The 14,468-nt window shown below is 32.2% G+C and overlaps 1 protein-coding gene across 3 annotated transcripts in view; it reads right to left on the bottom strand.

Moving 5' to 3' along the window:
* Nucleotides 1-14,468, bottom strand: part of LOC118187972 (uncharacterized) — a 737,440-nt gene that overhangs the window by 187,196 nt on the left and 535,776 nt on the right. For all 3 annotated transcript variants that reach the window (XM_085818560.1, XM_035358288.2, XM_035358289.2), the window contains one exon: nucleotides 473-730. In XM_085818560.1, the coding sequence (XP_085674686.1) occupies nucleotides 473-730 (258 nt within the window). The remainder of the gene's footprint in view (nucleotides 1-472; nucleotides 731-14,468) is intronic.

Below are 14,468 nucleotides of genomic sequence, written 5' to 3'. Positions count from 1 at the left end.
CACAACTAGATATTTTTGCAGTACCATATACAAAATTTCAACGTTCTAAGATTAATCAGTTTTGTTTTATGCAAGATACGCAAGATACGTACATACATGAACACATGTACGTACGTACAGATGTGACAAAATAAATCCCTTATGAATTCATTTTACAATCTGTTTTGGAAAAAAAAAAAAAAAAAAAGAGTCTTTTATTCTGTCCGCATGTACAGATGTCACGCAAAAACATCGTTCAAATGGTTTCGAGAGCGGTTGAAATATAATACCTGAAATTTTGCGTAATTACAATACTTCCTTTACTTCGTGCAAGGAAGTCAAAAAGCATTTTAAATGTGCTCGAAATGGCAATCTTACACAAAACATTATTAAGCTGAGAAGCACATAATGGTGCTCTTAAAAGCTAAAGACAGTTGTAAAATACATGGATATTAAAATCTGCATTCTATTTAAGTCTGTTTTCCCAAGTTACCTGAAAAGCCTCCCTTTCATCAGTTCCAGTGCTTCCAATAATGATCGTAGCTGGTTTTCCACCGAAAGGTCTTATCTTGCCAGGTAAAGGTAACTTGCCATTGAATTCACAGTTCAAGTAGAAAGATACAGTGTCCCTTCGAACGCTGAAAGCCATTTGATGCCAATGGTTATCGAACAAAGACTTTACGAAACTCACTCTGATGTCGTCTTTGTCTGACAGAAGCAAAGTGAGCGTATCGCTGATGTAAAGTCCCACCTGTGGAGAGAAATACAGTTGTATATAATCCTTGCTATTAAACAAAGCACAAGTTCATTCCTTTAAAAAATGTCTAAAAACTAAGAATTTAGAGTTTGTATTTGGCATTTTTAAAAGAGTAACACATTCAAAATTAACAAAAGGAAATAATAAAGAAGTACGACTCTTCAAATATTCTAGGCGATAAAATGAGCATTCCTAATAGTAATCGATACTATTAGGATATAATTCCTATATAGTATATAATTCCTAATAGTAATTCCTATAATTTAAATCGATTTAAAATACAATTTTAAATATATTTATGTATTTAAAATAAACATTAAATATTGTTATCATCATGTATATTATATACCGCATATGTCGGCGTATAAGGCGCACGTTTTTCCCTTGAAAATAGGTCTGAAAAACGGGGTGCGTCTTAAACGTCGATACTCAGTTTTTGATTACATTCATTTCTGGAAATTTCCTCTATTCGGAGTTACGCGATTTTTTCTTGTTTTCATGCTAAGTGTAAGAATATTACAGTTACGTAGACTCCAGTGAATGCGCATGCGCAGTCATAGACTATTATAGTTGGGTTCGTTTAAACTTTCCAGTTTTTGTGAACGACTTTTAAGTGTGTGAAATTTCAAGTGCTCTTCATCTAGCTCTGGAGAAGAGTGTCTGAGTTTTGACGAAGAAGATTAAAGTTCTCTCTCAGAGAGATTGGGTAGTTGCAGAAACTATTATTTTGTATTTGTATTACTTTATATTTAAATACTTTACATTAAACAGTGAAAGTGCCCTTTGGCTTCAAGCATTTTGGAAGCTGTGTCTTTCATGTGAAGTCGCCCGAGACTTAGTGTCAAACTTAAAAATTCAGTTGAAGAGTTTCACTTGATCTGGTGATGGTAATTAGTCCAATAATCCTAATAGGCGTGAAGCGAATCATCGCTAAGTCTGAGCGACAACAAAGTCGTGACAAGGTTAAAAATAGCCTTTTGGTTTAAAAGGAATTTCACACATAAACACACTCTATTGTGCTATAATGTCCACAACTCGTGGTGATGCAAAATAAAACAGAACAGACAAATTTAAGTTAAACGCGAAACAGTAGTCGAAGACAAAAAAATTTATCTATACTAGAAGTTATGTCACTAGTATACCTGAGCGTCAGAATTAAAAACGTCGGCGCTGATTAAACGCAAAGTCAAATAACTGCAACTATCAAAGCTGGCAATAAACTAACTCGTAGTGGTCACGGAAAGCAAAAAACATGCTCTGCCTTTATAAAAAAAACAAATTCAAAATAATACTGGCTATTATTTGTATTTGTGTGAGTAATATGGAAAGGAGAATATATAGTACAGGCTGAAATTATATAAATAACTGGTTAATTAACATAAAATTCCCTATACACTGAACGAAAATCGAAAGTTCTTTTTAAATTTGATGGATAGTTAAATAAAACTTCTCATCATTTACACATTTGTTTACGTGTAGGTCACCTCAAAATTTTAAAAATGGGATGAAATAAGTTTCTATTAAATGCATTAAGCTTCGTGTAGAGAGTGCTTTTAATAGCAACGGGATAATACAGGATAAATAAGCATCTTAAATGATAAAATATTGTGATACCTAAAGCCATTTTTTATAACGAATTTGAAGAAAATTTTTATTTGCAAAAGCACTGTGACCTAGTGTCAAGTTCGGTGGTGAAAAAAATCGAAATAATAGAAAATTACTTTATGGCATTGGTATATAATTATAATGTAACAAATGTCAAGATATTTTATAACTTAAGGACATTAAAAAGACCCATAAACCTTTTGGTACCAGCAAAACGACAGTTTGTAAAAGCGTATAGTTCACAAATTACGGATTGGGGAAAATGATAGCTTACCGTTTTACATTTTTGGAGGAAAAAACTGATAACTGTTTACATCTTCTAAAATGCATCTGATTTACGAAAATCAAACAGTACTACAGCCACTTTATGAAATCAAATTGTATTACAGGCATTATAAGATATTTACAGCCACTTTAAGATGTTTACGTAAGCATTTTGAAGCTTTCACTGCAATTTTAAGTAAGAATCGCATGCAATAAAATACTTAATCCCCAAATATATAATTGGATATACAGACGTAATTTTGGTAACTTCTGGGATTGAAACTAAATTAAGTATTTAACGTAACTTCTAACCAGTTTGATTCAAGTACCAGCGAGCAAGCTACCTGCATGGGCGTTTTCGTGGTTTCGTATTCACCAAGTTACCTTAACATGCCGAGGAGGTTTTGCTTTTAACGGTTATTTAATTATCAACACAAATCCAAGTCCATTTGAAATTTAAAAAAAAAAAAAAAAAAAAATTGTTCATTCACTCCTCGTAAATTACAACTAAAATGATAACACGAAAATTAATGTATCGTAACGCAATATTAAAAATCCGTGAACTCGCCCTGCCAGTAAGATTCAATTACTTACAAGCAAGGTTGTAGATTCATAACTAAATTGCCAGTCGGCTATCGCTACCGCAAAATTTCGTAAAATGTTTGCATGACTCAGCGATTAACTAACTTTAGCCGTTCGTAAACACAGCAGAAAATAGTATTCCATCAGACACAGGGAAAAGACATAGCGAAAACTCCAGCATTTTTTACTGGAGATTAAATTGATTTAAGATTAGCCTTCTCTTTTAAACTATGCCACATGCCATTAAGTTTGCATCACTTGTTGGTCTAAGCAAATTTTGAGACAAGAGCCAAAAAGTATAGGATGGAAATTAACTCAAATCTAACAGTAAAACTTCCCGCCCTGATCGCTACAATGATTAGCGATGCTGGCCATCGTATCGTTGCGCCAGGTTTCGAATTCGGAAAAAGGCATGGATGTTTGTATATTGTCTGCGACACAAGGGCACTTAAAATATTGCCTAGCGGAAAGTCTACCCTAGTGGTTTGGTGGTACAAAAAGAAGGGTGGCAGTTTCTGGGATCCGGCAGTATATGGCATCGACCAAGATGATAAATACGTCAAGATAGTAGTCAAGTTTTAGGGTTGTTGGAAATCTTTAACAAAATTGACATGGAGCTGTTATAGTTAGTGCGCTGAGACTATATTTGCAAAATCAATGATAGAATTAGGGTGTTCTGCTCACTTTTTCCTCGCCTTATGTTTTTACTAAAACTTAAGAATAATAGACACAATTGCAAGAACTCAGGCAATTACGTATTCCTACCTAATTTCGTTAGTTCCCAGTGTGTAATAAGGCATACCTTAAAATGGTTTTGGCAAAAAGTTTAAATGGTACTGTTCGGTTTCGAGGGCCGTAAAAAGTCGTCAAACTATTGTTGATGCCGATGCTGCCAAAAATAATTGCGGCAACCCTAATAATTGCGGCAAGAAAGGAAATATAATAGTAAATAACTATCTAAGATTGATGTTTTAATTTAGATGCAAGGTTAATTTCATATAATACTTTTTATTATTATAATTTATATGAAAAAGGCTAAACATGACTGAATGGAAGCATGAGAGTAAATAACTATTTCAGATTATTATAATTTATATAAAAATTGCTTAACATAACTGAATGGATGCCTGCATCGCTATTTCGCTACCGACTTATCGCTAAAACATAATTTCATCTCATTGGTTGTTCAAACGTAATTTTCTATAATGAATGATGCCTTTTCTTTGAAAATATTCTCGGTAAAGTGCAGAATCGCTCACTTATTTGTTTGCCGCTTTTTACAAGGGTAAAAATAATTGGATTTTTGCCAATTTTCTTTTACTTTTTAAGTGAAAATAGGTCGATGTGTACATAGATAAAGTCAAGGGTGTGCGCAGTGCAATTTTTGTGCAATTCTAGGATCTTTTTTTTTTTTTTTTTTTAAGTGAAAAGAGGTCGATGTGCACATGGATACCGAGTATGTGCAATTTTTAAAAACGCGTCAAGCAGTGGGTGATTCTGCACTTTACCCAAAATTCTATTGCCGACTTTTCGTCATGGGCAATTCCCAAATTGTTAAATCCATAGGATATCAAAAGAGGATTTAAAATCAAAAAAGGACTTAAAAATTAAACTAGTATTTCAATGGCGTCTTAAAAAATATAGAACTATATCAACTTACGCAATCTGAAATCAGCGCGTACGCTAGATTCGGCGCGCTGTTAAATGGGCGCGTTTGCTAGATTTGGCGCTTTTACGCATACATTTTCGCTGCAATTTTTTTACGGCCCTCAAAACAGAACAGCATCGTTTAAAGAAATAGACACATTGCAGTAATGATGTATTAATTAATTACTTAAGATTAACTAAATATCAGTTGATTGCATTTGAAAATTCTATGATCATATGGTATTTTTAAGCGCATATTTGTTTTAAATTAATTTTGCTTATGACTAGTTAAGACAAATTTTATGCTGTTATTATGTCACTATGTTTGCTTATATTATCGACTAATTTGTTAAATAGCTAGCTCTGGTATATTATTTCCTAAAACTATTTAAAATTGTAAAACAATAACAGTAATGTTTCTTTCCGAAAAATTCCTCGTCTGATATTATACCAAGGATAATATTTGAAGTACAGTACTATAGTTCCATATAATACTTCTAAATGGGAGATAAGATATTACTTTTAGTAAACTAGTCCTAGTAACTTTAAACTCGTTTCATATAAGCCTAAGGGAGGAGAATTTAAAACTCAGCGTATATCTTTAAGCATTATCCGTAAGAGAAACTGAGTTTAAAAAAATCCTTCACAAAGTTGCTTATCTTTTTTTAGTAATAGAAGAATATTATTCTTACCGATATAAAAAATGGATAGCTGGTAAAGAAAACTTCAACAAAAATCCTTCAGCCGCGAATAAAAGCTGGCATTATACACTAAGCATCACTAGGGAGACTCTGAATAAACTTCTGAACTTCTTCAATACATTTTTACGAGAAGTAATAACTTAACACCTTGAGTAAGAAGCTTTTACATCACAGCCTTTAAAAGTCAGGATGGAAACGTTTATTTAAGAAAAGATAAAGGTAAATATTTAAACTTTTCTTGATGAGCAATATTCAGTTTTATTACGTACAAAGACTGATTTCACCTAACTGTTTAGTTGAACAAAATATGCATTTTCTATTATATTAAAATATTTAAATAAAAAAGAATAAGAAATTTCATTTCACATACGAGTTCCCACTTTTGCCTAATTTATAACATATTTTTAATCTGATATTTACATAAAATATTACATTAGAGATATATATAGGTCTATATTTAATTTTTGAAGTATTTAAAAAACTGTATCTTTCTAAAATATTCCGGAAAATTTTTTATACCAACGATGTAAAGAAAATTATGGCGAAAAATATCTTTCCCTGTAATAAAATTCTCTTCTCTTGCATACAACGTAACATTACTAGAGATAAAATTTAAAAATTGAAATTTGAAAGCTTTAAATTAAAGTTAACATTTTGAATCGTTTGTTGTTAAAGATTTAAATAGTGAAAAATACTTTTAAAGTATAAATCTATAAAATTAAAAAGAAACTGCAATCTGATCTGATTTGGGGACTTCATTTTCATATTTGGAAGGATTTAAAGATAAGCAATGACGAGAGGATATAGTTTAATAATTAGTCTTACGCACATTAAAGATACAGGACAAGACGCTAGAGATGGATATCCGTCCTGGTACTAGTTTTATCGGAGTTGGAATATCCAAACTCCCGAGACCCGTCAACGGCTGCGCAGACCCCACAGTCCCTGCCCGGCTTTATACATAGCCTCATATTCTCATATTCAAAAACATAAAGTCTTACATTTAAAATTCGCTATTCAAAACGCAAACTTATATGGTAGCAAAATGTTTGCTTTGATATAATTTCTTCGCAAATTGATGTCATGTAGAGAAATGAGCACTTATTTAATGAAGAAATCACTTAATTATTCAACACGCATTTATTTCACTGATGCCTCTAGTGTGAAGATGCACTTTTTTATAATATAGCTCCCGCCTTTCTTCCAAATAATAATCATACATCAATTTATAAGAATATGTAATATTAAGTTTTTTAAAAACTTGTAACAATTCTTCTCAAGTCTTGCTAACAGTTAGATTTTGAATGAAATTCTGTTCTATCTTTCTTACTTCATGCTGCAGGTTTTGCTCAATCCAGAATGTTACATCCAGAAGGTCCAGACATTACAGGCATGCGGCACGCAAAAGTAGGAGTTTAAACTTAACTAGTATATTCAAGAGTTTGCCTCATCTCCATTGTCTCGCTGATAGCAAGCGCCTACTCCATCTGTGGTAAGTTAAAAAACGGTAATTGTGGCTGTTGATAAGCGATTTACAAGCTTAAAGGTAATACAGAGCGATCCGGTATTTAGCTTTAAATCAGGACCTTGTTTTGTAAATATCTGAAATTTAGTTGCATGTTAAAATAGCATTCTAATGCATTTCGTACCAGGGACAGGGAAAAGTGGACGGAGGACCAGAACTTCGTCAGTGACTTTTACAAGTATTGCTCCGCCGGACTATTGTATCCGCTGGGCCTCGGCGGGCCCGCATCAGAAGCCAGCCCAACAAGACTTTTACAGAGATACTTTACATTAATTCTAGACTTTCGTATTAAATGTACGATTACAATAACACGGTAAACAATTATTACAATGCACTTACACTTAATCGGTTAACTAAAAATGGATTATGACAGGTTAATGTAACATAAATTACATCAAACATACATTAGTACATCATACAAACATTAGTATATCTAATTTATATTAGTATATCTAATTACATCAAATTACATTAAACATTTTTAAGAAACTGATTATTGTAGAATATTTTGTGCATCTCCTAGTACATTTTCGTATTGTCTATTTCCTATGTTAATTATCTTGTTTACTCATTTTCATTCATTTTTGTCATTGAAATGTTACATTGTTTTGTAAATTAATATATCATAATGACTCCAAGCATACATTAGTACATCACGTAATACTTACATTTACATTACTATATCTAATTACGTCAAATTATATTAAACAATATTTTAATGAGTAATTATTAAAATTTTTTCATCTCCTAGTACATTGTCATATTCTTAATGTAATTATCTTTTTAAAACACTTCTTTCCATTTTTAACTTGTTTCAGACATTTGGAACATTTCTAAAATCTTGCGGTTTTTTTTTTTTTTTTTTTTTTTTTTTTTGATAAGTTGTGGAATATTTGGCATTTATACAGATATATGCCTTCTCTTTTATATGAGACGTACGTCTTGACAGATGTCTTCTCTTTTATATGAGAAACATTTCTTCCACTTGTTGTAATTGAGGGATCGTTAGTAAGCATTTAATGTACTCAAGTGTAATTTGTGACTTTTCTTTGCAGTGAAGCTCTTTTGTGAGCTGGCACTTGAAAATAAAGTATTTTGAGTCTCCCTTTTCCCCCATACGCACCTGTCTGAGTTGCTCAGTTTTCCTGCAAAGCATGTACGTGGGGAAAGAACCCTGCCCAGATAAAAAGATGTTGATAAAGAAGTTATATGAGATTGGATCATACGTGGGTTTTTTATAGAAGTTAAAAAACCTTCCACCTACTCGTGCATTTTCCTATTTAGCTTGCCATTTTAGTGTAATTTTTCTCAGCATATGTTTCGCATACGATTTTGGGAATGGGACATCGATAGATGGTAGAGATGGGTCTCATCGTTTTAGTCACTACTTCATCGTTTTAAATAGTGCTGAAGAAAATTTGTTAGTATTTAGTTTGTGCTAACCAAAAAACACTAAACAAGGAAATTTTGATAAATATTTGTTTGAATTTTAATTTGCTTTTGTGTTTATAGTTAAATAATTATAAAAGGCGATAACTCTCCAACTCGTTAATTCAAATGCATGTGTTAACTGTTAGGTTGACGGTTTACTTTAATTTCAAACCACAAAATTATGAACCTAACAGGAAATTCATTCGCTTAAACTTGGGTAAGACTGTTAAATACTAGTAATTCGACAGAATTTCAAAACCAGAAAAATGTTCCGGTTATTTGGGCATTTTCGTGTTTTTCTCCATGTGTAACGTGAATAAGGTGTTGCTTATTAGGTTGAGGCAAATCATTTGAGGTCTCACTACCTAAGGGAAGAGATGCCTTCGTGGAGAACTTTCTAAGAGACAAGCTCATATCCTCAAAACGGGATATGAGCAAATGGGGAAAACCTCTAAAACGTTCATGCAGCCAGCCCGCTTACCTGGAGTTAAGCCTAAGTCGAACTACAAGTGTTCAGCGGCTTTACCGCTCTGCCGCTGCTGGGCCGTACAGTTAATAAGAAGCAACTTTCATTATAAAATCTTCCAAAGGCATACCTCTCCTTTTGTAGATATTTTTCGAGTGCGTTACCATAATTCAATAAAATAGTCATTTATTTATTTTAAATCCATAAGCAAACTAATAACTTGGCCAAGATTTCTTGTGGGATTTTGAATTAATGTAAGCATTAATTAATTAAGTGGTGTTTTTGACATCCTGACTTTCGTAATATATTTTGATTTTAAAAAGAAGGATAACTTGAAAGTGTTAATACTGGTAATTCTAAAAGCGTATGTATAACATTTTTTTTTATTTTTAAATAATGTATATTAGTTATATAAATAATATATATATATATTTAAGTGGCAAGATCGCTCGTCTCTGTATTAAAGGATGTAATTATGTAACTTAATTTATTTACGTAAAACTTCGAATTATTTAAAACTGGAAAACGTCAATTTAAGGTTGCTTTTTCCTGACAAATTTTTAACTTCACATTTTACTTTACTTACTTTAAACTCATATTTACTTTTCAATCAAACTCCAATGAATTTATTTGCATAAAAAATACATGCATCGAATTTGAAGCAGATTTGTATATTCTGTCTAACTTCATGATCTTCCTTCGACCATTATTACCTAATTTCTTCGCTTCAATCTATATTTCATGTGCTTTGTTCTATTATGCTGTCGTTACAAATCTGAATTAAATTCCAATCTGTATCCTTCCTCTGAAAACCTGCAATAAAATTAACCTATCACTATTTTCTGAATCATCACTTCCTCATTTTCCCACTTTCGAACCTCATTATCTCTCAGTGATAAAACTCATGACTACATTTAATTTTGTATGTGAAGTGAACTACCTTCTTACCGATTAGTGGTCACCACTTATTTGTAAAGTAAAAAGAAAACTTAATGAAAAACCTTTCTAAGCGGAATTCCTCCTTTTTCTGCATTCGTGAGCTTTAATGTTAAAAGACTTCATTTAACTAAAATGTTTTCGATCGAAAATTTGAGATTTTAAGATAGGATAGAAAGAAATAAAATACATGAAATGTTCTTTAACGTCTAGTTTTAACCGCTATGCAATGAAAGACAAACATTTCTTTCTTTTCAGTCTTATAAGCGGAATGTTGATGATCATGCTGGTCTTTGTTTCGTGTTTATGTTGCTATCCTATATTGAAAACCAAGAAAACTCATTACATTGTAGTTTTTCTAATTCCTATACTCTTCTGATGCGGGTTGAATAAATAATGACTAGTTGTTAAACAAAAACTGACATGTTCAAGCTCCGAATTTAAGATTAATGATCATTTGAAACTTGGGCAATCTAAGCCATCATTAATCTTGAATTAAAAACACATTAAACTGAACATTTGAACGCATAATCAATTAACAAAACCTCAGGCTTCCTTAATATACACTTTAGGAACTGTATATATATTTATGAACCAGAAAATAAGACGAGAAATCCTAGTCATATAATTGTATCATTAATTCAGTCATATAGTATATTATATCGTAGTTCAGTCATAAATATGTTATTAGTTCAGTCATACAATTATGTAATTAGTTAAGTCATATAGTAGTACATAATGTCACAATTCAATCATAATTATGTTATTAGTTCCGTCATATAATTATCATACAAAAGAAAGACAGTGGAAATCAAAGTTTGTTACATAACTTTATTTATGATGAGTGCTTGACTAGGGAAGACACCAATTACTTTGCATTCGCGAGTGGACTGAAGTTAGAAGATTACTGAAATATCGATTACGTAGTAGAAGATGCCGGGAACTTTTCAATACTAATAAAAACATATCTTATCTTTATTACTTGTTGATAACTCTATGTCATGGCCCAACACAATAAAGACAATTTTATTGGTTCCCCACACAAACACAATTTGACTTATGAGTCATTACATTTTTAATAATGAATAGAAGCAGCGAAGCAAGAGATGTCCTTTAGTTAGCAACAGAGGAGGACATCTCTCTGCTAATAAAATTTAATGCAAAATATTTCTAATCGATTTAGTCAATCGTTAGGTTTTTGGTCAAGTTATTTCATTATTTGTCAAGACAAGTTAGGGTTCTGGTCAAGCTTTGCAAAGATTCCTATTGACATTAAACATCATTAAAATTACAATGAATGCTTGAAATTGGACCGCATTAAGGTTATCTGAGGTGGTGAGTTGAGCAATATGACGTTCAGCGCTCATTTTGAATTTCTCTCAGTAATGCAAGTGGATGCAAAAATGACAACCGGACTGATCTTTCCAGTTAATTTTCAGCATCATGCAGTTTGACAGCGCGGAGGCCTTGTTTTTAAGCCATCACCATCTAAAGTGGCTGCCCTATAGTAGCAATGATAGTACTTGAATGTGTTTATGAATGGATGCATTTCTTTTCACTACTGTAGATTCCAGTCATACCGAAAGGTATTTCCCAACATGATAATGTACAGCAGAACACAGACAAAATTAACAGTCATCCTTTGTGAAATTTTGGGATCTACAGGACCTCTTTATAATAGAATCCGAGCAGTAACTGAATGAATGTTATACTTGCATAACGAATATATCACTCAAATGCTACTTGTACGAGTACATTCAGCCATTAAGCACCACGTCGTTGGTTGAAAAAGAAATTAAGGAAAAATTCATAATGTTTTACGTGTATGCCAAGTTTAAATATTTTATTCCAGTATAGCATTGCCTTCACTCTGTAAACTGTTTTTGAATGTGTCTCAAATTGTCTTATGCAGCTTTTGGTTTAAGTTTATCTTAAACTAAAAGCGATAAATTTTGTCTCAGCGACAATCAGATTGAAAGATTAATTAAAATTCTTAAGTGAATAATAATTCGTTCCCTTTAAATGAAACTAAGTTTATGATATTTACTTTTAAGGACAAATTTTTTCCTCAAGTCTCCAAATTTCGAGAAGAGGGTGTCAGATTGGTTCAGCGAATTAACATTTTACTGTAAAAAAATTTTCCACGAAATTATAAGAATATTCATGTATTTATTATCAATTAAAATTTGAAATAAATGTCTATCAGCGAGAGAGCAAATACGATCGCTGAACACCGGTGTAATATGAGCAGGACACAAATCTTCGCAAACAAGTTGGCTGCCTTAGTTTATTCATCGTTTTCCACAACTGTCATGTAAATGCGAACCATTTCCATAAGAAAGTTGCTTCAAATAATATCTTCCCTTGAATCCTGTACTCCTCGTATGCTTCGCAATATTCAACTAAACAAACAACATTTGAAGTAAACTAATGTTTGACAATTCGCAGCATTAATCGTTGACAAACTTCTCTCGTGGATATCTCTTGTGGAACTACAAAATTTAAAATCATAAAAAAATTAATTGCAATATTCATTTCCAGCGAACAGATATCACTAAATCTACCTGCTTTTATTTTGAATACAAGAAGGTTAAAGTTATATGCAATTTAATATAAAATTTCCAAATTTTAATTTTTTAAATTAGGATGTAGAGATATTAGGTTAATTGGAAACAGAAAAGATGAAAAATATGCGACCGCCTTCGCCGGGAATCGAACCACGGACCTCTGGAATACCGGCCCAGCGTGCTACCGTTACACCACGAAGGCACGCTAGGGAAGTGGGAGAAATACCTTATAAGGAAACCTATTAAAATATAATAAAAAGGTATAATAATTTTATTTGTTTTAAGTTAGAAAAATAATTTGTTCATTATGTGCAATAATACTGCAATTATCCGCCCTGATCGATGCAGTGGTTAGCGATGATGGCTGCCATATCGTTGGGTCCGGTTTGGAATCTAAGCATAATTGACTACAAAGTAGAGTGTCTGCGCAGCATGAGGGTACTTAACTAGCGAGCCGAAAGTTCTTAAAGTGGACTGAGAGGGATGAAAAACCCTCGGATCTAGTAATAGGTAATATCTGCCAGGTTGATAAATATATCAAAAGACTTGCTAATCATAGGGTTGGTGGTCATGCTGATAGTGTCTTTTCCCTTTATATATAAGTCTATATCCTTGTTTGAAGTTGTTGTAAGGAAGTCTATTGCCATAACATTGGATCCGGTTTCGAATCCCGAAAAAGCCATCAATGTTTTTAAATGTACAGCGTCTTTGTTGCATGGGAATATTTAAATTCTGTTGAACCGAAAGTTTTCTAGAAACCCGGAGGAGAGGCTGGAAAGAAAGATGGGAGACACTCGTATTTATCCCCTGGGAGTTATCTCCCTCAAAATTAAAGCAGAGTATACGGTAAAATTCTGGTGACTCGCCTACTATGATTCCTAGGCTTTGTTTCGTAGTTAACACTACACTGCAGTTTCAAAGATTAACATATTTAAAAACTGTTACCTCTTCTGTTTCACATTGACCATTCCACTTTCATTTTCTTACAAGTATTTTAAGAAAAAAATTCCATGTTCCCGCCAAATTCATTGAGAATAGTAGGTTTTAAAGCAGGTTTACTTCAAAGAAAAGGAGTTACCTTTTATTATCCCTCTCAATTTGCATCATTCTTAATTTTAAGCAGCTAGTCATTACTTATCTGTCGTCGACTATCATTTCCACAAGGTAAGTAAAACGGTACAACATTGTGCCTAACGGAAATCATTAGTAATTACTTCTTGTTCAGTAAAGAAAATGAACTAAAGCAATTATGATACTTTTTGATTTTCGTACTCGATTACCTTGGGCGGTAGGTCAATGCATACTTCGCCAATGGGATAAAAAGCAACTGTTCCTTAAGTGTTCATAATCGATATCGTATTTCGATGTAGGGAAAAGGTAGTTACTCTCCCATAAGTTTTTGAAGTCAGCCGTGATATAAATCATTAGATATTACCCTTTCTGCAAGACGTCCTTTTGCGTTAAAATATTCTCTATATTTTTATTGGTGCCGAATATTTTTCTTCCTAAGGAAGAATTTTTACACATCATAGATGTTTAATATGATTTATTGCATTATGTACGAAGAGAAAAAGTTATGTAAAAGATTATACATTGTTTTTAGACATTATAAAATACTGAAGAATTTAAATAATTCTTTCGTTGCCTTTGCATGCCACATTTTCTCGAAATAAAAAAAAATGTGATACATCTTCATGTTTTATCGATAATTTAAATTCTGTTTTAAATTGTTTTGCCAACGTAATATACTCATATTCTATTTTAATTATAAATTTTTAAGTTCCAACACTGGATTTTGTAACAGTAAAGCATGAATAGTTTAAAGACCCAATATATTTAATTAGCATATTGTACACTACATTTTAATTATATGCGTATATAATTTAGTGATTGAAAAATATTTTCATCTCGACGTAAAAGCGATAAAATGTAATTTTAAACGAATATACGAATATATTTGAATGATCGGATTCGTTACATTATGACAAAGCACACTCGAGCTATTTGC

The sequence above is a fragment of the Stegodyphus dumicola genome, chromosome 6 (assembly GCF_044657685.1).
Source record: "Stegodyphus dumicola isolate Sdum_Otavi_A_Nest chromosome 6, ASM4465768v1".
Taxonomy (NCBI): Eukaryota; Metazoa; Arthropoda; class Arachnida; order Araneae; family Eresidae; genus Stegodyphus; species Stegodyphus dumicola.
This window is presented reverse-complemented; position numbering and strand designations above follow the sequence as displayed.